The 24,232-nt window shown below is 46.1% G+C and overlaps 1 protein-coding gene across 1 annotated transcript in view; it reads left to right on the top strand.

Moving 5' to 3' along the window:
- Window positions 1-23,959, top strand: part of LOC144172537 (uncharacterized) — a 31,443-nt gene extending 7,484 nt beyond the window's left edge. The window contains exons 2-5 of the mRNA XM_077701213.1: window positions 6,699-6,868; window positions 9,546-9,613; window positions 20,329-20,409; window positions 23,684-23,959. Of these exons, the coding sequence (XP_077557339.1) occupies window positions 6,699-6,868; window positions 9,546-9,613; window positions 20,329-20,409; window positions 23,684-23,949 (585 nt within the window). The 3' untranslated portion in view covers window positions 23,950-23,959. The remainder of the gene's footprint in view (window positions 1-6,698; window positions 6,869-9,545; window positions 9,614-20,328; window positions 20,410-23,683) is intronic.
- The last annotated feature ends 273 nt before the right edge of the window (window positions 23,960-24,232 follow it).

The raw sequence follows: 24,232 nt of genomic DNA on the forward strand, positions 1-24,232 counted from the left end.
GGTATACTTAGTTTTATTTGTATTCAAGCTTAACCGATTTTGGTTAAACCATTGAGACAGTTCCATAAGGTAAGCATTCACGTATTCTTCCAGGCTTTTCTTTGCTTCCGCCATAAAAAATATTGGTGTCGTCGGCGTACATAATTAATTCTAGGGATCCTGGTATTTCGGTAATTTCATTTACGTACGCAAGAAACAGTAATGGACCCATTATTAGATCCTTGGGAACCCCGTGCTGAACTATAAGCTATTCAGAAATTAATGTTTTGCTGATAGCAGCATATTGGTATCGGTTTGAGATACGTTTTAATTATTTTTAGAGCTACTCCTCGTATACCGTATTACTCAAGCTTCTTGAGAAAAAAGTCATGCTGTACGGTATCGAAGGCTTTTTTTTCAAATCTAGGAATACTCCGATGGTGTATAATTTATTTTCAATGTTGTGAATAATTTTATCCGTTATGGTAATTAAGGCCAGTTCCGCGAATTTATTATTTTTTTTTTGAAGCAGTAGTGCGACGGTGTTATTCCTTAATCTTTCTGAAAAAACTCGTACTTCTCTCGTTTATAACCCGCTCTACTTATTTTTCAAAATGCTCGAAGTACAGAAATAGGTTCTTTAGTTATTGATATCGGTTTCCACACATCCTTTATAACCGGGGGTAACTCGAGAAAGTTTTAATTTGTCAGGAAATTCGGCAGATTCTAGTACCTTCTTTATTATACCGGATAAAATGGGACTACGTGTGTCTGCTACGTATTTAACAGCCAAAACCTTGATTTCATCGTAACCAGCGGCTTCATGGTTATCTAAGCCTTTGATTATTTGTTCAATTTCCTGCGGGGTTGTTGGAAAAACCATTATGAATTCGGATGGTTTTTCAACTCCTCTTATACTGGGCGTATTAGAATTGGTACCTGCATATACACCAACATTTTAAAAATCTCTGTTAACTTCCCCTGCACGTTCTTCTGCGTCAATTACAGTATTATTTATTAAGAGTTCTTTTATAATGGCGAAACAGCGAGCAAAAAACAAGGACAGAAGGCACAAGACAACAACACGAGCGCTGACCATATATTTGAGTGTAAACCTTCTCTACCCAAGAAACTAGGGTGAACTTCAAAGAAAAGTTCAACAGTTCCAGAAAGCTTCCAAGAGACATACCACAACTGTTAACAAACTTCTCTTCGTCATTCTAATCCGTAATACACTGTGCAAAACAAGTGTGTAAACTGCCATGGGGAAAGAGTAAAAGAGGCCTACCACATCAATACGCAGAGCATTCGCTAGGTTTTTCAGCGGACAAATATTCCACCACTTGCTCAGAGCCAGTCACAAGAAAAGGATCTTCGATGTCCACAAAACGCAATTGCTGTTGTAGGAACGTAGAAATAGCGCCCTGCCAAGTACCCCGCTCCGTAATTATCACCCTGAAGGGGACATCTTGTTTATGGGTCTTGGCCGAAAAAAAAGCCTCCAGAGTGTCCTTTTTGTCCCACAAACACGAGTGCTTACGGCATCCAATTTTAATTCATTTGGTAGCGCAACGCACTGTTTCTTCATCTGGAAGGTTTCAGTGGGGACTGTTTGAAATTCTTATCAATAGCAGCAAGCGCCTTAACACCAAATGTACCACCAGGAAGGACGACAAAAAAATTCCCTCGCACTTCCCCGAGGGGGAGAGTGTGTAAGTGCGAATGCACGGTTGTTGATTGCGCGATTACGGTGGATATCGTAATCTTGGAGTGGAGAGGAGGCGCCCAACACCCGCAGTCACTGAGCGGAGAGAAGAGGAGGAGAGTAGCGCCACTCGTTACGGCGAGGGCTACACGAGCGCCCTCACGCGTCGGAATGCGGAGCGCCCGCTACGCGAGCGAGAGCTCTCCCGCCCGAAGTGGAGAGGAGGCGCCCAACACCCGCAGTCACTGAGCGGAGAGAGGAGGAGGAGAGTAGCGCGCGCCCATCTCCCCCCGTTGCTAGGGAAGACGAGGAGGAAGACGAGGAGCGCGCGCACCCGCAGCTGTTGCTATGCGGACGACGGCGGCGGATGATTCAGGCTCGCTTAAGAAGTGCATTCGCACTTAAAAATCCTTCTTTATCTGCCGTTAACAACCTTAAGTCAATAGCGACAAAGTAGTCAACCAGGGAATTCAACGGGCGCCCATTTACTTGCCTCGAGTTATCCCTGGACACCGCCGCGACAAGACAAAGAGAGTTCTGATCTGATAGGACCCTTTGTGTGACCGATGTGGCCATGGGAAGCTTCTCCACCGGCTTCAGGGCTGAATCCATGCAGAACTTCGGACCAAGCCACAGTAGACGAAAATGAGACTCAGGAACTTGACATTCGCCGAGCACCAAAACTTCTCTTTCACGGGCGCTGACCTTTTTTCTTGTCAGAATGGTTGGCGTTAGAAAGATCCAGAGCCACTCCGTTGTAGTATCCACCGTTTTGCACCAGTACGCGAAGCTTTCGCCTCAATCCCCCCGCTCACCAGATTGCACCTTCAGGTAGAACCTGAAGACACTTGTCTGGTGATACCACTCCAACCGAAGAAGACGGCAACAACGCCTAGAGTGGCTGGCAAAAGGAAGCAACCATCCACACAATGCTTGAAGTTCCTTGGAGCACGTTGACTGTCTAGCATGCCACCAAGCCGACCTTGCTCGACAGATGCACACCGCGATGAGAGGCGTTAGGACTGCTGGATTAGTAAGATTTAAATTATGACACAAAATAGATTTAAATTATGACACAAAAAAGAGCCCCAAGAACAAGTAATAAAGTTCAAAAGTGTCGCGGAGGAAATTCTTTGTTGTAACAAAATACTAATTTGCCCAGGAATTTTTCATAGGCACTTGCAGGGCTGTGTTTTTGGAAAATCTCACGCCAACTTTCATTCTGAATGATGGAGCGAAGGTAACTGGACTTTCATTGTCGATGTTGCGAAAAACATTATTTTCTTCGAGGATAATAAAAATACCATTGGTAACTGGTGCTAAACAGAATACACGGAGATGGTCGCTCAGATCACATGAACCAACTTCAGCCGAAACGGAACTACCACCTAGACTCATAATACATAAATCAGCAGATTTCACGCTGGTACTGGTCACTCGAGTTTGTAGTAATATTAAATTGTTACAGGCATTGTGGTCGAGACGTTCTTGAAACTCACACGCTTCAGGGTTGTGCGAACCGGTGTCGAAATTTATGTCTCCGAGTATTATAAGTGGTGAGCTTGCGGATCCAGTATTAGACAGTACAGTATCAACGAACTGCAAGAACTCAGCCATGTTACCCGAAGGGGGCCTATACAACACACCAATAACGGTATTCAGTACTTGAATAAAAATTATTTACCGTGATACACCGCTCGACCGACGTCTGCATATAAAAAAGTGCCTTACTGTTTGAGTGACTCACTTATCAACGCGCAGCTAGAAGCGCTGGACATAGAAAGACTCGAAATTTGGGGAGTACCTTTTTTTCATTGTGTAGGGGCTCACTAAGACGGGATTTTGGGAAATTGTAATCTCAAAAGGAGAAAGGCATACATTGCGTTAACGCAATTTTATCGATACCTCGCTCGTCCGTTGAGATACCCAAGTTGTTTTTGCTTATACATGTGGCGCGTAAAAATCTCTTAAAGCAGGTTTTATGGTTTCGTCTGATAAGCTTTTATGGGGCGAATCTGCGGGTCGGAATAACTTAGCCATATTTGCAGATTCCCAATACATGTTTGACTAATTAATATATATTGAGTGATTTTTGCACGTAAATGTTAAACATACAAACACACAAACATTTTTTGTGAGTAAAATGAAAGTTAAAAGTGTTTTAATGGCGAAGAGGTCATACCAAAGCCCAGCAAAACTACGGGTCCAAGAAGCCTGACATTTCTGCAACACATTATCATACTGCTTCAAGCACTCAATATAGCTTGAGTTTTCAAAGACTACTTTCATAGAAATTTAGAATAACTAAACAATTTTTATGCACTGCTCATTGCATCTGAGGTCATGCAAATATCGAACTGGTACTATCGGTTGTACGTGCTTCGGTTTTTATCTTATCAGCCTTTAAAAGACTCACTTGAACTTGGGTTAAATGATGTTTTTTCGGACTTCTTTACAACGGTACACCGTGTCAATACAGCCAATTGTTTATTGTGTTGAAATGTACGCAACCAAATACCCCAAAATTGATTTCAGTGTTTCGTCCTAAATAATAAGTAATAAGGTAGGCGATACATTTAAAATCGCTCCCTTCACAAAGTGGAAACGGCTAATATGTGATATTATACGCAAGCAGAAATGACGGACTTTCACACTTTAAATTTCGCGAGTGCATTGCTGTTATGTAGACGGAGTTCAAATAACCTTTACTCTTTACTTCATATTTAATAAATAGAAAACAATTGTCCACGTAGCTGCTTGCTTCTCCGAAAGTTGAGGCCTCATCAACAGACGAGGATTCAGCAGCCGTCGTTAAGTCACTACATCCCCCCTATTCCCTTTTTCCCATGTTCTCCTCTCGTCTCTCGATTGCCAGCGATAATGCAATGCAGATTTATTCAAATTCTTTGAATGTTCCCGCGTTCACTCGACTCTTTTTGTCCCCCATTTTAGTCTTTTTTACTTCCTGCGAGAAATCCCGATCCAACAAGTCTTCTAATTAAAAGTATGGCACTTTATCACGTTTATATAGCCCAACAAATATGATCGTGTGTCTACACTACCGCCAGACCAGTATGTGGACATGTGGGGCCGCAAAGCACGGTGTGCAGGACGCACAACACGTTTGAACGGGTGCAGCCTAAGCACACTGGTTTCTTTTGGAATGCAGTACAATTTTCCAGCGCGCGAGTTATCCCTCGCTATTTGCTGGAATAGGGCGTAGCGTTTTGTGTAAACGCGCACATATTATAGGACCCTCGGGTATTTTTAAAAAGCAGTGATTGCAAGTGGTCCATCCCACCTACTGACATAACACTTCCCATGGGCATGTAGTCGTTAAAGCCGAGAACTATTCTCGGAATATTTGTAATGACACGAGTTTCAGCTGTTTTCTCGAACCACACGCCTCCCGTAAGTCACGTATTCACAGCAGTGGCCATGCCGCGTTATGTACAACGCTACAGTCATCTCGATGATTATGGCAAGTCAATAATCACTGATTATGTGTAATACCCCTTGGTGTATTGACCTACCCGGGATCGCTGGTACTAACTAGGTTGTGTGTGTGTGTGTGTGTGTGTGTGTGTGTGTGTGTGTGTGTGTGTGTGTGTGTGTGTGTGTGTGTGTGTGTGTGTGTGTGTGTGTGTGTGTGTGTTTAGGTGTGAGTCTGAGCGTGCGTGTGTGTTTGCGTTCAAGTGCGTTTGCGTGTGAGTGTGTGTGTGTTCGTGTGCGTGCGTGTGTTTGTGTGAGTCTGAGCGTGCGTGTGTGTTTGCGTTCCTGTGTGTTTGCGTGTGCGTGTGTGTGTTTGCATGTGTGTTTGCGTGTGCGTGCGTGTGTGTGTGTGTGTTTGTTTGCATGTGTGTTTGTGTGTGTGTGCGTGCGTGCGTGTGCATGTGCGTTCGTGCACCACTATTGGGCCCACCACTGTCTCATGTGTTCCCCAGAGCCTGCTGTGGAATGTACGGCAATGCTCTCAGCGATGCCAAATTTTACATTGTTCATTGGCGCCTTATCATCCATAATGCGGTTTCAATGTGTCGTTCCTGGTTTTTTTAGACGAATACTGAGCTCTATGCTGTATGCCTAATAAGCCTAACGAATGCTCTCGGTGTCTTAGGCAAGCGTTGCTGGGCCTTGGTTCTTTTGTTTTGCGACACGACATTTTCCGACCAACTAGAAGCTAACAGCTTCGCTGCAAAATAAAAGCTGTTGATGACCGCAGAAAAGGAATGTAAATGTCGCGAGGCGAAGCGAAAACGACAACCAAGATGTGTTCGTCTGGATAGCTTCCAGACACCTCGGGACGACATCATCAGCCTCATCTGAAGGGTCACTGACCCCAGCCTCCCGCGTCATGCACTCCAGAGAAGGGAAACGAGTTTGCGCAAAGTACCATGGAATCATAAGCTAACTGCAACGACGTGAGAAAGGGATGACGGGAAAGAAGCAAGACGGGACGTATGAAGTGTGACGGTGACGTGGGGCTGTCGCGTGCTTGGCAACAAGTGTGCAAGGGAGGTTATCCACGGAGACCCATGGGCACGTACCATAAACAGGTTGTCCCGTCAGGCATCGGAAGGGGACGACCGTGCTTTCAGGAGGGCGGCGCTTCCGTGTGTCTGTGTTGGGTTGTTTGGGAATATAAATACCATGCCTTCTCAAGTCTGTTTTTTTCTTTATCAGTCTTTTTTCTAACACCCCACCGTCTAGTAAAGGATGAACGAGATATTTCTAAAGCGTTCCAAACTAATTCCATGAAGGCAATGAGGCCTTGAGAAAAAAGGCACCGCAAAAAATGTCGACACCACTGTTGTGAGCAGAAAGTTGGTCATCAGACACTATAAGAGCTATAAATGCATCAGGGAATTTCCTGCGATGAACAGTACCCCGACAAGCCATGGTGCTCGGTGCTTGCAAAAAAAGTAGTGGAATTTATTGTACAAACTACTACGTTGTGTGTAAAAATTTCAGCAAACTGAGGGTAATCACGTGTCTGACCTTCTTGCTGTTTCAGTTCATAGGCGGGCCTGGCGATTATATGTACGTAATGTACCGAAACTTCTACAACAATCGCAACCAAGGCGATAACATAAAGTGCACAATGGCAACGAAATTATCTTTGAATGAAAGTTGTCACACTGCTCGGTACTGCACTAAGTGGTATAATATAACCTCCGGAAGAGGGTAAGTTTTTTACTTATAGTGTATAGACTGTTGCAACGCTAAAGGGGGCTATTACTTCATGCATTATATACAAATATACATCGAACCATACCTTTTATTGTCCAAGAATATAATGCATTTATCCGTTTCAATAACTCCACGCAAGCTACCACTCCGATGCGGGGTTGCGATTACAGAAAGCCTTCTGAAATATATGCGTATACCGTATTGAGGTAACCGAGAAGTCATTTTATTTGTCAATTTATGGAGGTTATCGGTTTCCGCAATTCCCAGAAAAGAATCAGTTCTTGAGAAAAAGCTGACGCATTAAATACGAAGTTGGTTGGATGTTTAGCATTTGCCCGTGGATGTTTTTATTGTCACCAATAGGCCCACAGGATAGAATTCCTGATAATAAAAAATATGTTTGCCGAATACATCACTGCCTTCCTTTAGTTTAACTATAATATGCTTGCAGAGCGTTGATTTTTTTTTAATTTCGCGGGCGATTGCCCTACTCCAGGTTTATAAAATTCGTGTGCCGATTAATATTTTTTGCTATTGATATGCTCTCGGTAGTTAGTGTTCGTAAAAACGACGACACAAAGGAGTAGCCAGAAATGGTTTCTTTGGGGCCGATTGTTTTCGGCATAAAATTTGTAAGTGTGCCAGGAAAAGTGCAATCATTTATTTGTCGTATATAGGCATGCAACAAGACTATAAATCTGAGTAATGACTATTTTGTAAAGTATGGCGACTACTATTTTCAGTTAAATACCAAGAACAGTTTTTAGAGGCGAAGCCCCTTACGGGCTCGGGCTGTCGGCGTGTCCTGTCATTGTCGTCGATCGTCTCATTTAGTCACGGTACTAACACACCGCGACGCTCGTTGTCCAATGCCTCACGCTGGAACCTAACGCGTACCAAAGGAACACCCCGGCACCCTCATTTTCTAACGCCTCGCGCCAGGACGTTTCATATCGGCGGGGAAAAAACGCGTACTAAAAGAACGCACCGGGACACTCGTTTTTTAACGCCTCGTGCTATAACGCTTCAAAACCTTCGGGCTCCAAAACCACGAGACTTTTACACAAAATCTGTATACCTCTACCCCACAACGATATTATCACCGTGGGCAAAGACGCCAGGGTGCCAAGATTACACTTTTACACTGCATGCTTCGCCCCTGCCCAGGTTTCACATTATTGGAGATGGCCCGGGATTTTTAACTGTCAAATTGGTTGCTCCTAGATAGATTTTGTAAAAGCTAGGCATTCTATCTTTAATGTTGCGCTGATGGTTTATGAAAGCAAGCATCTGCTCGCGTCGCCTGGAATGCCCTCAAAAGACGATAGTCTTGTACAGCCCCTGCAAACGTAGCTTCCACTCTTATCGCAACACCCCCCCCCCCCACCGTCGAACTTCCCCTGGTGGAATGGTTCCCGCATTGGTGGTGTGCGTCGTTCACTTTTGCCGTGTTTCGACTGCTGCGCCATCCCTCGAGACTGGGTACTGTTGAGGCTTAGCGCTCGAGCTACGAGTGCAATTCTGGGGAGCCAGCCTTGCTTCCTTCTCGTGGTTAAAACATTTTTTCAGTGCATTTCTTTTTAAATTGGCCTAGAAAAAATCGCGCACAAAGTTGCACGTGTACCTTGACAATACAGAACACTACAAAACTAGTTATAGGTATATTGATTTTATTCGTCGAATAGGTCTAATACCATCATTTTTCCTGAGCAGGTTTCAAAAGTATGTACCTTGACAATACAGAACACTACAAAACTAGTTATAGGTATATTGACTTCATTCTTCGAGTAGGTCTAATACAACCTTTTTCCTGAGCAGGTTTGAAAAGTATGGAGCATATTTCTACATTGATTAGATTGAAAATGGTTCGCCTATATACTTTTGTCGGTCAGGCATTCCTTCTAACTTTTGGCCGGGCGGCTGAACCGACCGACGGACAGGCATACATACAGACAGACCAAAATTTTCGTATTTGAGTATTCCAAAAAAAGACTATTGTTCTTCAAGCTTTCCCTGATTTGTATTCTTGCGAAGAACGTGCATTTTAAAGTGATGTGGGCTTACTAGCACGAGCATTCACAAAACGCGCGCCAACAAAAATATTGTGACACAAGACGGTATGGTATATTCTTTAGACGATGAATTACAAATGGCAGAAAATTTCACCATCTTCACATGATAGTGCGCATTATACGTCTCGGTGTGTCGAGCGAGCACTATAATTTTACCAGTGGTACTCACACAGCAAGTATAATTTTAACAAACGTGTAATAGGGAAATATGGCGGAGTTTTCCGGTGACTTCTCTCGTACAAATTACGCTTTAACGCAGGGATAGCGGTTTTTTACATGTGCCAAAATTTATGAAGCACAAGGCGAAATTTCTTTCATATTTAATCGGTGTTATCTCGTTGAGAAACAGAGAAAGTGGTATTTTAGTTACAATTCAAAGCCTGCTTTTTTAAACAACGTGGGTACGAATTTCTATTTGCGATTCTTGCTACAAAGCCTTTCCGTTACTCCCTTGAGTGCGAGAAGGATAAAAAGAATATTTGCATACCTTTATGAAGCGCATCGCATTTGATCATTTTCGGCTACGCATGAATAGTTCGTAGCTTCTCCGCAATTTCTCGAAAATTACAAATTTACGATTCAACTTTTCTTGCCCGCAGATACAACATTACTTCGGAGTATGACACACACGCTGATATCCTGACAGCAACTCAACACTATGGGAAAGGTCAGGACTTTTATTTTGCATAAAATGTTCTGATAAGTTATGAAAAGAAATATTTTTACTCGGAAATATTTTTAGCGAAATTGTGGAAAGAGTTTGCGTGGTTTATAATAGTCATTTTTTCAGTGTGGAATGCCATAACATTTCAGCGTGGTAGCTGTGATCCCGTGTTTTTATTTAAAAGGCGTGTTAATACGAAGTTAACTTATAAAATTCAACACGAATAAGTCACCATGAGTGTTTTTGTAGAACTCAAGATTCCTTAAAAATATCGTTCGCAGTCGTATCTCCACACCAACATGCTTATAGGATAAAGACTGTGGCTGTTAGGTTAAGGTGGTTATGGAAAGCGAATAGTCTGTGGTACGATGAATAGAGGCATGTGCGCAGTTATTCCGAGTTGAGGCTAGCAAAGTCATTGCGCTGAAAAATACGGACGCTAAAGATTATTTCTGCTCCAATGACACACTACGAAAATTTTCGTATAAGCATATTGAGACTGTATGGATTGTACACAATTTCATGAAACAAGTGTAACGCGTAGAGCAAATTTTTCGATGCACTCGCTCCAGTCACCCACATTATACAACATAACGTAATAGTTTCTAGGGAAGCAGCCCTTCTATATAGACAGACGGTAGAAACCAGGGTGTCTAGCCGGAACTGAATGAAACCAAAAGCCGGAACACAATCGTTATTTTTGCCGAAACTCAACTCAAACCCGCACCGTTATTTTCTGAGCCCGCCAAACCAGAACCGGAACTGAACCGGAAAAATATAGATAGCGCCTACCGGTTCACGACAAAACGGTTCGACCACCCGTTGTTTACAACCCGCAGTTAATGTCATTCGGGGCATTTCTCCTTCATTTAAGATCACCTTCATAACCTCTCAGGCACTTGTCCTCTTAAAAGCTATCAGAACACTGTCAACGCCCTATACGTAGTCTCCACATAAGCAGAGGTATGCCCACTAATGATGGCAGTGGTATTCGGCTGCTGATCGCGCATGCAGAATTCCAAGATCTGTGAAAGAAATTGCACAATTTGAGCACTCAACGGCGATAGGAAATTTCACCCTATACTCTAACTGTATAGGAGGAATCAGTACCCAGATTGGTGCACTGCGCAACATCGAAGGCCCACACCTTACGTGTGGCTCCTTATTACGTTTCGCAATTTACTTAATCGTTTTGCACACTTGGAAAGCGTTATACACAGGAGGGGTACAGTGGCTGAAGTTCTGACAAGAATGAGTAGTTGATCACCACCCAACGCTGGCGCTTTTTCTGTGTCGATATTTCGACGCTCGTTAAAGAGACCCACGTGGTCAAAATTTTTATCCAGCCCTGCAATATACCGTCCACCTCATAGCACAGGCATACATCCTCCGAGCATCGAACACGTACGCCAATATTTTTGACAAATGTATTTTCTTCATGTGACGGCGCGTGGGCAATCGATGTGAGTGTCGTTTGCAGCTTCGCTTTCTAACCACCTTCACAGTGTGGATTGGCGCGCATTTTTTCTTGTCGCTGCAATTTTATCTGACTTATTTTCAGTTTCTTGGATTTGCTTCATTTAAAAAAACGCCTCATTTGTTTACCTTGTTTCAGCCATACATTTTCGAATGTATTCCACTGTATTTGGTGTTATCAGGCGATGAGATTATTCCCCCATTTTGTGCCTAGCTCTATATTGTGGGACAGTGATAAAGACAATGGCCATGTGATCACTGATGACCGTGCTTAGGACTACCGACGTACTGTCTTCTGTGGCGGAGTTAGTAATAAATACGTCCGGTAAGGGCGCTGCTGTCGACGTGACACGTGTTGGGGACGTGATGAAGTTTGTGAAAACATTGGTCTGGATTATTGATAAGACCTCCGTGTCAGAGATGGTGTTTTTGTAGCGAAAGCGACAACACGCTACCTCAGGCCAGTTTTCGCGGGGTGACCAGCTTTGAGCTGGACTGCTAGAGGTCAAACCATACCCCCTTCCGCGAGCGCCTGGCACGAAGCAGCGGCCCGATGGCGGGAAGAAATAGGATTATTATTGTATCAAACCAGCTCGAACTAAAGCAAATACCAATGAAGTGGAGCAGAAGAACAGCAGCAGGTCTAAAAACAAAAGTTTACTATTAAGAAGGGCGAATATAAACACTTACCACAAAACAATAAAGGACACTTCGCGTGAGCAAAACAAGTTTACAAAAAACCACGGTGATAAGGCAGGTAGATAGACACCGGCTACAGTCAAGGCCCACGCCGATATGCAATCTCTTTGGGATAACGGCACAGGCTTGCTTGGCTGACACACTTTCTCCACTTTCTGCTATGTGGTACGCTTCCATAATTTCGCGGGGCGTTGGTTCACAGGGCCGAAATAGTATGTCAGTAGCAGGAAAATTACGGTTACATCCGCTGCACAATGTGAAGAACGATGGGATGATGGGGGCTCTTTAGTGACAATTCATGCTCTCTCAAAGGCACGTTGATACAATTTGTGTTCCACTACCTTTGCCTTTGTTTAAGTTCGCGCTAGTTTCATCCAAGAATATGTAGTTCCGACTAGCCCAGCTTACAACCCTTTTGCCGAGAGATAGGCGAGGAGGGAACGGAGACGTGCCCGAGACCCATGTCGCCACCTGCCGGAGCACCAGCACGGAGCAGCGGCGCAATGTCGCGGAGAGATAGGAGCCAGGGGAAGGAGGGAGCGGAAACGTGTGCGGAACCCGTGTCGCCACCTAGCGGAGGAAGGCGAGGAGGCCACCGCCGCAGCGATAAACGCGCCACAAAAGAAAACCAGGAGGCCACGAGCGGCGAAGAGCCGCGTGAGATGCTGGCATACGAACATCCAGCCGTGGTCGCTCGTACAGCTGCGAGGCTTAAGTAACTCCATCTGGCGAAAAAGATAATGAATAAGCTGTGTATTCAATGCAAACATGGCTGTATAATATTGCGAAACTGCACCCTGCCTAGACCTCTACAATGGGCCTAGCCAGTCCAGTGAAGCATTCGCAAGCAACTAAGGTTAACCAAAGCTAAACCAAAGCGATTTTTTAATATCGATGTTTAAAACACCACGGATAACAAGGCGGTAATTTGTATCATTTCCATAGAACTCTAAACGGTCATAGATTGCGAGGAAAGCAGGGAGGCTGCTAGAGGATGGGCGATATGAAACTTGCATAATGTTTTTGTTGTCTTCTATATATAAGATTTCGTATCTTGCAGCGCTAACGCTGTGGTCAGGGATAATTTCGAATATGGGAACCTAGTTTGATTTAAACGCCACCCCTCTACCTTCATGACGGCTCAAGAAAAAGTGAGTGCATTCAGGCAGTACAAAATAATCTTCGTTTTGTACCGTGTCTTGGTAAATGTAACTGCATAGAAGTTAGCCTGACATGAATCAAAAAGCTGCATTACGTCGGCCCATTTTTGCAGGACTGAACGAGTGCTCATGTGAAATAGTTTAGGCATTTTTTCCCAGTTATCCTGGACAACGCTTATTACGTCTTTATAGGAAATACACCCCCTCAAGAAGAATTAGTGGACAGCGTTACGCGGTGACGTCGGCGCAGATTTTGTTCACATTATTTTCGCAGCATAGAGACATGATACATAACGTTTCTGTACGGCGCGCGAAAACGCTTCCATTTTGCGTCCAGACAAACTTCTAATTATGTGCACGTTCACGTGCCACAGCCGTTCCTAGTACCTTCTTCACAGCTGTGCGCAAGTGCTAGTTTATATAAACCGGCACGTCTATGTTGAGGTCAAGAACTGCGGTTGTTAACCTTTTCTTTCGGGCCTTTTCAAGTACCCAATCTGGCAACTTTCAACGCTGAAATTACACAACAATGTTGGTTATTCCTTCATTCTTTGTTAGCACCCTGTGGCACTCGTCGACATTATTGGCAGTTATGGCCCCGCCAAGACATCGGCCAGTTTTTTTTTTCAAATACCTGGTGTATATACTCATTTTCTGATTGTGCAATTTCTTTGATTTCAATGTTCCGGTTTCGCGTTTACCGGTCAGATATAGAAGAATTGCTTCGCAGTCCTGCAGGTCGTTTGCTAGAGCAAGCACTGTTTCCTAAACAGCATTTTTCCTTTTTTTCAGTCGTTTGTTCTCGAATAAGGTTACCCCAAGTAGACGATTCGCATCGTCGAGGCCCGTGTTTATGTAGTTCAAGTTCGCCTTCATCTCGCCAAGTTCTATGCTCAAGCTTCTTTTTTTCGATCGGACATTTCGCTGTAGGGCATAATTGGAGTTTTACAGTTCAGATTTTTAGTGCTGTTTTAACTCCTCCAACACTATGGCCAAATCCTTAGGCATAGTTAGAGCACTTTTGGTTTGCAAAGCCACAATGCCGAAGAAGAAACCGGTCCAGGGCAACACTGACAGCCACAAGTGCAACTGCACAAACTACTTCCTTATTATGTTCACTAACCTGCAAAAATACTGGAGTGGTTTTAGGTCCCTAAGTATAGTGTTGTCACTGCTGCCAAATGCGCCGGTTTCCACGATAGGGTAGGTTCTGTGGCAGCTGGGTTGAATCCTTTCCCAGCTATTGTGACCCACCTAACCCATCTGTCCCATATACCGTGAAACAACCCCTAACTAGCCCTTATGGTGCCTTAAGTTGCGGGAGAAAAAGTGACCGGTGAATCCATTACGCCGATTGTTTTTCCAATGTCTCGGCAAATTTTAAAGTAACTCAGAAATCCCACCACTGTTATTGTGAAAAAGGAGTATCCTTAATTTTTCCTCGTCTTTTGTTTCTATGGTCGCTTAAAGCAACTAAATATTTTCCCTCTTTGCTAGTGATTAAACTAGCCGAATTGGTCGCGAACCGGCTTGGTACGTGGTGTAGTCGAACCGGAACTACACCGGAACGAACTGAGTTAACATGAACCCAAACCGTAACCTAACCAGTATTTTGTGCCGTTTGACACACTGGTAGAAACTATTCATCACTCAAGTCGCGCCCATTCCCCGCCCCCCGGGTTCCCGATTTCGTTTTTTTTTAAGTGCCTTTATAAGCGGCCCCAAACCATCCACCGCCTGCGTCGGCGGCGGCGTCGGCGGCGGCGGCGGCGTCCGCAGTGCTCCTCTATATTTAAAAAAAGAAACAGCATCCGGCGCCAGGTTTCGATCCGAGGACTTTGCGGCCGCAGCGCGACGCTCTACCGACTAAGCCACGGACGCCACGCTGATATCAGTGTGAGTAACGCGCCTTATATATTTAACGCATTCAAACTACGTCGTCAGCGGCGTGCGTTGGCGACTCAGCGGCGTTATAGCGGCTTGATAACTGCGTGGTGTACACGTGATACTACAAACCCGATGGAAGAGATGGAAAAGAAGTCGGCGAGGCGGTGGGCTGCGGGGGCCGAGCGCAAGCGCCGCAAGCGGGCCGACAACCGTGCATTCGCACTTTCACATTCTCACCCTCGGGGAAATGCGGGGGAATTTTTTTCTTTCACAGGTTTTCGTGGGTTTTTCCCACTGTACAAGCTATTGCCTCGCCAAGAAATATGTGTTGGCCGAACAACACCTTCTCAAAGATGATTCAGAACAAAATGTCACTGAAAGTCAAGTTCTTCTCGGTGTATTGGATTGGAAACAGCTTTTGAGTGTTACCTCGCTAGCTACAAAGACATCCGAAATGACAGTAAATGGTTGTGCTCCAGAGGAATTAAATAAGTACGGTTGATAATACGTGCACTTCATTTTGAAATAGTATTGGTGCAAAAAAACATTGTATTCTCAATATTGTCACGTGACAACGCAGAGATAGGTTGTCAAAAGGAAGGTGCATTTACAAAATACACCGTGGTCACCAGCACAGAGGCAGGTTGATGGCGCAAACCCAGTCCAGCCGAAACTCCAATTTCGTCTGTCTTCTGTTCCTTTCCGTCGGTCCTCCAACAGAACCACATACCCAGATAAACAGAGATTGGACGTAGCTGGATATGCGGCTGTGGTTAGCGTCAGTTTCTGGCAAAGCTGGTCAACGTCTGTGACGCAACCCCCCGGCCGCAGAAGCACCATCCCGGTGCTTGTTATGATGGAAGAACAGCGGTAGGGGGATCCTGTGTGTCGTGCGGCTTGAGAGAGAGAGAACAGGACTTTATTTCATTTGTACGGCGCACAGGTGCGGATCAGGCCACTCAGGGCTTCACCGCACCCTATCTGTGTAACCTATCCGGTTACGTGGACCTCGGGTGTGGGCCTGTGGCCCGGTCCCGGCTACTAGGCGGGACCGCTCCCGTTGGAGGGCCCCCCGTTCGCTCTTGCCGGGCCAGGGCGTTCCCGAGCCGCTGGACGGCGAGCAGCTGCACCGACGGGTCCGGCGAGCTGATGTGATTGACTACCTCCAGAGGCAGTGAGTCCGGCTCAGCACTGTTCGGCGTCACATCACAATCCCACATGATGTGGGCAAGCGTTGCGGGTCCATTCGCGCACACACTGCACCGATCACTTATGTAGAAGTCTGGGCACACATGCCGAGCGAGGGCCGGCGTCAACACCGTACGAGTTTGTAATTGGCGTAGGAGGACACCCTCGCGTCTGCTTAGCCTCGGGTGAGGCGGGGGCAGCGTCCGGCGTTCTTCTCTGTACCACAGCAAGATGTCGCCGTAGTCAGTCAGTGGTTCCGTTTGGAGGTCGACACCTTCCGCAGTCGGGGTGCAGGGGGGCGCCGCACGGTGCGCGAGCTCGCGTGCGACGGCGTTGAGGAGGCTCACGTGGACGAGCTGAGGAGTGAGTGCACAGACGATGTTGGAAGCGCCAGAGCCACAATTTCGTAGGTGACGGGAGTAACGGCACGCTCGTTGCGGTAAGGGTCAGTGAATGCGGACATGAGCTTCTCAGACAGTCCAATGAGGCGAGAAGGGGTCCACAAAAGAACCAAGGAGCCCGGAGCAAAGTAATCGGGGCGGTGGCACTCGTCGTATCGAGATTTCTGGGATGCGTCTGGTGCCGAGAGCCGTGCGTAGGCAACCTGGCGAGCCATGTCAACGTGGGCGTTGACATCACGAGCTTACGCAGTGGTCGGTTGAGTCGATGCAGGCAGCGTGGTGCCGAATGGCAGGGTAGGCTCAAGGCCAAAGAGATGGAAAAACGGAGAATATCCAGCAGTGTCGTGCCGGGCGGAATTCTATCAAAATGTGGTGGAAGGTAGTGCTGCGTCCCATTCCCCATGGAAATTGGAGACGCACATTGCAAGCATGTCAGTGAGCGTTTTGTTGATCCGCTCAGTATGACCATTTGTCATAGGGTGCGCTTTGTTTCAGAAGAGTGAAGAAGGTCTTTAGCAACCTGCGTCAAAAAGCGCCGGCAACGATCCGTGAGCAGCTGGCGAGGGGCACTGTGTTGCAGGATAACGTCGTGAAGCAAGAAATCGGCATATCAGTAGCACAGATCGTGAGGAGTGAACGTGTGATAGCGTAGCGCGTAGTATAGTCTGTGGCTACTGCAATCCAGCGATTGCCGGATAAGGACAACGGAAAGGGGCCTGAAATTTCCAAGCCAACACGATAAAATTGTTCGGTGGGAATATCTAAAGGTTGCAACTGGCAGGCAGGACGTAAGGGAGGCATTTTTTAACTTTGGCAAATATCATATGCCACGACGTAGCGACGCACAGTCCGGTAGATCCATGGCCAGTAAAATCGCCGGCGGACGCTGTCGTACGTGCGGGCGGCCCCAAGATGGCCAGCCATTGGCACCTCATGACGATGGCGGAGGACGTCCCAGCGAAGGTGCTCGGGTACTGCCAGAAGCAGGTTCGGTCCATCAGCCCGGAAGTTGCGGCGATATAGGACACCATCTTGGAGTACGAGCGCGTTAATAGAAGGCTCCGTCGGCTCTGAGTTGAAACGGTTGATGACAGACCGGAACGTCTGATCGTGGCGCTGGTGGTCAGCGAATTCGTAGAAGTCGGCCAGAAAAAATACGCAACTATCCGGGTCGTGCTCATCAGTGTTAGGCTGTTAGATGGGATAACGAGATAAACAGTGGGCATCTCTGTGCAGTTTATCGGACTTGTAGGCAACTCAATAATCAAGCCTTTGGAGGTGTAGAGCCCAGCGACCGAGCCAACCTGTGGCGTCTTTCAGGGAAGAAAGCCAGCATAAGGCATGGTGGTCGGTGAAAACAGAAAACGGCCTGCCGTACAGATATGGTTGAAATTTGCCAACGGCCCACACAGGAGCAAGGCATTCGTGTTCTGTGATGGAGTAGTTGCGCTCGGACGCGGACGAGAGATGGCTTGCGTAAGCTACCTGTCGAGGCCTGTCCGTTTTTTTGCCAGGATCACTCCTATTCCTGGCCGCTAGGGTTTGTGCGGATTTCCGTCGGAGCACAGCTGTCAAAGTGAGCCAGGACTGGGGGGTTCGATAGGTGGCCGATGAGCGTGAAAAAAACGGAAGCTTGCGCTAGGCCCCAACAGAAGGCTGCATCTTTCTTCTGAAGATCAGTGAGGGGTCAGCGATGGCAGCGAAATCTTTGACAACACGGCGGAAGCACGAGCACAGCCCAATAAAGCTGCGCAGGTCGTGCACTGAACGCGAGGCGGGGAAGTCTTTGACGGCACTTATCTTCTCGGAATCGGGCTGAACACCTGTGGCGTCGACTAGGTGGCCGAGAATCTTGATTTGGCGGCATCGGAAACGGTATTTGTTGGAGTCGAGTTGCAGACCTGCCCGGCGAAAGACACGCAGGATGTCCGAGAGACATTGAAGGTGAGTCTCATCAACTTCCTGCTGAATGACGCCCCGTTCAGTCAGGGACACGCAATCTGGGCGTCGACCTATAGGCCTGGCATCGCCTGTGTTTATGCGAAGCGTTACAACGGATGTGTCACCTAAGGGGCGGCTGTCGAAGTGAAAACTGTCCTGATGGCTGGCAGAAGACATCGGAGCTGGTGCGCTTGCTGAGCGGGAAGATCGGGAGAAATCGCTGTCATAAACTGCTCTGGTGGTGTTAGGTTGGGGGCCTACTTTGACACCTTGAGCTGTGTTAATGGCCACGGAGGAAACTTCGCAGTCATCCAATGGTGAAACCAGGGCCAGGGCTATTCTTTGCGTAACTTGTGTGGAAAGTCCAAAATTCAGGAAAGGGAGTGGTATGCGATTCTGGGCAACCGTTAAGACCGAAAACGGGAGGGTCACATTGGGGTCGAGCAGCATGTTGGTAACCGGTGAAACGATGTAATCACAATCAAGCACGGCCAGCTCAAGTCGTCGACACTTCTTGATGATTGAGTCAGCGATAGCGCACTCCTCACAAATGACAGGTGAAATGCGTCATCTGCGATGCCCTTAAGGATGTGGCCAACCTTGTGTTCTTCCGACATTCTTGCGTCAACCATGGAGAATAGGGCCAAGACGTCCTGGATATAGGTGGGTGGCGTAACATTCAGAAGATGATTGGGCGTGTGTAGAGAGCTCTTGCTTTGCCGCGAACTGGCTACCAATGGACTTTCCGAACACCTTTCGAAGCTCGTCTTGGAAAACATCCCAACTAGTTAATCTCTCCTCATTTGGTAACAAACCGCTTCTGAGCCGTTTGTTTCAGGCAAAAAAAAAACATTCGCGAGCATCAGCTTTTCGTCCCATTTGTTGTGAGCACTCCCACGTTCGAACATGCTGCGCCAATCCTCTACATCAGTGTCGTCCGTGCCAGTGAAGTCGCCGGGGTCACGAGGGTGGGATACCGGCATGCACGGCGAGGGGATCCGGGCTCATTGGTAGGCATCGTGTGGCCGTGAGTGTTTTGCCCGCTCCGAAGTTAAAGCTTCGGAGCCTGGCTGGCGAGAGGTACAGGAAACAGGAAGTCCACCTCCACCAAAGATGTCACGTGACAACGCAGAGATAGGTTGTCAGAAGGAAGGTGTATTTACAAAAGACACTACTGTTACTGGCACAGAGGCAGATTGAGGGCGCAAACCCAGTCCAGCCGAAACTCCAACTTCGCCTCGCTTCTCTTTCTTTTAGTCGATCCTTCAACGGCAACACATACCCAGATAATGAGAAATTGGACGTAGCTGGATATGCGTCTGTGATTAGCGTCAGTTCCTGGCGAAGCTGGCCAAGGTCCGAGACAATATATTTTGCACAGCGTAGTTACATAAAGAGAAAGTACACAGACACATCTATAATTTCTTGCGCGTCATCTTTTTCGCACTCAGTTATTGTGCTCTTCAACTAAAATACTGACTCATTTGGTGTTCGTGCTATTTCTTGTATTCAGGTAGCCGGAAACATGGAGCGTAATACTAAAATAGGAGTGCTGTTTACGTTTACACCTTTCCCAGCATGGAGGCATGCAGACACAGTAGCATCACTTCAATGAAATACGGTATAGTGTAACGCAAGAACACCAGGCTTCGCAGTTGTTAAGGGATGTAAGGTAGACATTTCCCAGAGCTAAGTTATTGTTTAGAGTGAGCCAGGTTGCAGTTACATGCAGCTGCTGTGGCAAATCAGAGTTTAATGCGTCGCGCTACTAATCAAATTGTCCCGAGTGGATTTCAGGCAGCAAAAAATAAAAGACACAATCAAAAGCTTTCTATGAGCCACTGCGGCCGCTGTGCGCTCCGCACATACTGAATAAAAAAGCACCCCCTCTAATGCGAAAACTCCGGAAGCAGTTTCTTACCTAACCCGCGTACAGGACACTAAACAGCATACTTGCGCATTACAGGACGCGATATCACCGCCAAGTACAAGTTCCTGTTCACGGACGGCAACTGCTCCGTTGTACGGACGCCACACTGGGATGCAGGTAGAATGACTGTTGGTCTTTTTTAACCGTTCATTGCGGCTGCGGTTTTGGGCCGACATGTTTCGGTGGTCATATGTAATCCTAGTTTGATTTTTTGTAATGTTGCAGTTGCAGATGCCTCTAAATCCATGCCGGCGTAATCGGCCAAGCATTTTAAAATTCATATCTCAATTTGCCTTAAGTTTGTCAACTAACTGTGGTCTGACCAATTTGTTACTTGCGATAAAAACCAGCAGAGGTGGCAACGAAACCAACATATCGCCCAAGCTGGTCCTTATTGTCTTGTTCCCCTGTACATTCTAGAAGAAAACAATCAAGTCGTTTATAAAGATGCTGCTAGGTAGGTCGCCTGGTCTCCGGAGATTATTCAACTTACTGCAGTATTCTAGTGTGATGTGTAAGGCTCAAAATACTCCAAAAATACCAGTTAGAATCCAAACTGTTTCCTGCGCAATAGTCGAGACAATTAAGGCCATTTAGGACTTATTATAAACTGTCGTTACATAAGGTTGTTTGCTTATAAATTTCCAAATATCAGTGAAGCTCTTGTGGGGAATGTTTCTCCGATTTCAGAGACATTTTTAGGCCTACGCAGGAAATTTTGTAATTACAGCAAAAGCGCGTTAATTCGACTCTCGTTAATTCGGAAAATTGGTTAATTCGGACACGTCATCTGGTCCCTGTAAATATACGCATCACTCTATGAGACAGGGCGCGCGTTATTTCGGACACATTTGACCGCACATCGGATAATTCGGCGACTTTCAGGCCGCTGGCGAGGCTTAAAAACAAAAAAGAACAATTCGGAACAAAAGTGAAGCTCAAACGCAGCATCGCCATGGACATCAATTATCGACTTGGCTTGACTTGAGACTGGTTGAACGTATTTTCTTCGCGTGTAGGTTTGGCGGTGCCATCGGTGCCATTTTGTGGCTTTGTTTCCGTTGCTGAGCACCTTGAAGGGCTCAGAAAAATTGTGTCCGCGCGAATTTCTGCTTGAAAGCAGACAAGCATACGCGATTACTTCGTAAAATAAAGGTATGTAGAAAAAAACTTGCATTTGTTGTGTTTATTTCGACCATTCGATAATACGGACATTCGGTTAATTCGGACATTTTTTGCGGTCCTTAGAAATCCGAATTAACGAGCTTTTACTGTAATTAGTTCAATTAATAGCAACGTTTGTTTGCGCCTATTTACACACATAATCTCGCATAGTGCGTCGTTCTGCGGTTACAGCCACGCGCCTCGATCAGGCGTTTATATAAAACAAAAAATCCCAAAACAAGCAAAATCTCTGAGTAGCATTTTGAGCACGCCCGACGAAGAAGTCGTCACACTGCCATTAGTTCAGCAGAATATGTCGGAGTGATTCGTGCGTTACCTCTTCACGAAAAAAGCTACTACTTAGGGTTTAGCGCCTGTTTCGTCAGCTGTGCGGTCGACCACACCAGACAGTTCAGTTTGTTTCAGCTTGTTTATTTTTCACCAAAAACACCACACAAGGTGGAGAAATTGTGACCGATAAAAAAGCTGCATCATAGCAGCGTGACCGGGCTACCGCCGCCGTCCGCTAAGAGACAGCAGACGTAAACACTCCACCACAAAAACAAATGGTGGTACATACTGCAATTCCTACCCTATAACAGGAAACACAAAGTATCTCGAAAAGCGGTCATCAAAACGCGATATCTGAAATGTCATTCTAAAAAGCAAATCGAAACAGTATCTGTTTACTTTTAAAATACCTAAATGAAGGCATCCACCAAAACACCTGATAAAAGTAACGTGGTTACTCAGCGTTGTAGCGCTGGTCACATGTAAAAAAGGTACCTACAATACAAGCAAGCAAAAAGGTAGAATTTCAGGACATGATGCGTATGCAACAATCCCAAATATTTCCGAATATTATTCCCAATCCCAAAGTACGCGAATAAAGCCGAACCACAGGAGGCATACAATACAGAAGCAGGGCCAAGTGCCACAAACTCGGCGTGCAAGGTTGTCCATGTATCTCGATTTCATTGTACAAACAAATTGAAGGAAGTTCATGCTACCGCGTGAGACTCGAAGGTAGCGAAGCTGTACACGAACGTCATGACCATCACGATGGTTTAAGTGCACGATCGCAGCCGATTTGCTTCTTCGCTGCCGCAACGACCTTTACTTTATCGTTGTTGCTATAAATGTGCGCTTCCTTCATTTTTTGTAAGTGATAATCATTGGACATGACCTTTGAGGGGCGTACGCTATGACGCGTCATTCTCGTTCGTAGCGAATGTTGCCATGATTACGGCGAACGCTGGAGTCTTCCTCGTTCCGAGCAAATGTTTACATGATTACTCTGAACACTGAAGTTTTTTTGTTCGCAGAATCTTGGCCCATCTCCCTAAGTGGGTATGCTTGTCTTGACAAACATGCGCTGGGAACACTGTGCGGTCGCCGCGAGGCACGCACATACGAACGTTCGGCATTTTCTTGGCTTTTGTAAGTATCGGGTGGTTGCCGCGAGGCCCCCGGTCACGTGGGCGCGCTCGGCAATATCTTTGTATTTTTAACGGCGGACACGAAAAATTACGATATGCTAAACAGCTTCGCACTCATCCTTTACCTGTATTGGAAAGGAATTGATATCGCTCTGTCTTTAGGCACCGTAAGCGGAGTTAAGTGCCCCAGGAATGTTTTCTATCGCCTTAAATCGCAAACCTTTATACTTGGGTTCCGATTAAAATGATTGTGACGGAAAAGCGATTTGCAAACGGAGGGAAATAATAATGTTTAGGGAGTTAAGACGGATCATGTGGGTGCAAAAAGACGGAAGATGCTGGAAAAGATTTGCGAACAGCCCTGCTATTACGTACCTGTAAATCGGGGGGCTCAGGCCTCTGTCAGGCCACGTTCGCCTTTAGTCTCAGCCTCCCCTTGGTTTTGCCAAGAAATAAAATCAAATACTCAAATACTCAAATTTAAAATCAAGGGCTTCTCCGTCTCATGTTTCCGGCCTCTTATTGTGGTTGATATCCATGAAACTGCACCTTTTAATGGCACACAAAATGGTCATGGTGTGTCTGCTCTATATCTGCGGCCTAGTAAACAGGTTGAGATTCGCTCTACTGCGTGCGCATGTACTTGCTCCCAACTGCACGGTACAAGCAAGTATGTGCGTATTTCAAAAATTATTACTTTCGTCCTAATATTTTCCCCAGTGGTTCACTTTTGCAATATTCAAGGTACGTTTTTCTGGTATTCATATTGTTGCAAATGTTTCTTTCAGCCGCCCAAAAGGAAGGGTGGAGCAGAGCTTGTGAGATGTGGGTGCGGGATGGAAGTACGTCAAGCTGGAGCCAAACATGTGATGACGTATACGCCAGAGAGTGCGGTAGGCGCCAAATAAGAATATACAACGAAACATACTGCGAGAAAATCCGCCTGCTGCAATGTCACGAGGGTGGAGTTTACTCTGACATGTACGACTTCTTTCCTAGTCTTCACATTCTGCCAAGTTCCAAGTTCCAAATAAAGCAAATAAAAGCAAATTGAAAATCCTGCAGTTAGTTTGAGGACTCATTGCTGATTACTGTATAGTAAAAGATTTAGCGCGATCTAAGCTTGATAGGGCTAATTAAAGCGTATTCGAACACACAGACGCACTTGCGTAATCTCTGTACAATATTACGCAGACGGCTACAGCGCAACTAAAACATAACTACATTTCCTAGCAAGAGAAACTGCGGACTGTAACCCCTCGAGCAAATAAATGTCCAAGGCCTTAAAACGCATAATTACGGCGCACCCTTCTAAAATATCGCGATATTCTGCAGAA

The sequence above is a fragment of the Haemaphysalis longicornis genome, unplaced genomic scaffold, assembly GCF_048455015.1.
Source record: "Haemaphysalis longicornis isolate Haplotype H1 unplaced genomic scaffold, Haemaphysalis longicornis Haplotype H1 scaffold_23, whole genome shotgun sequence".
Lineage (NCBI taxonomy): Eukaryota > Metazoa > Arthropoda > Arachnida > Ixodida > Ixodidae > Haemaphysalis > Haemaphysalis longicornis.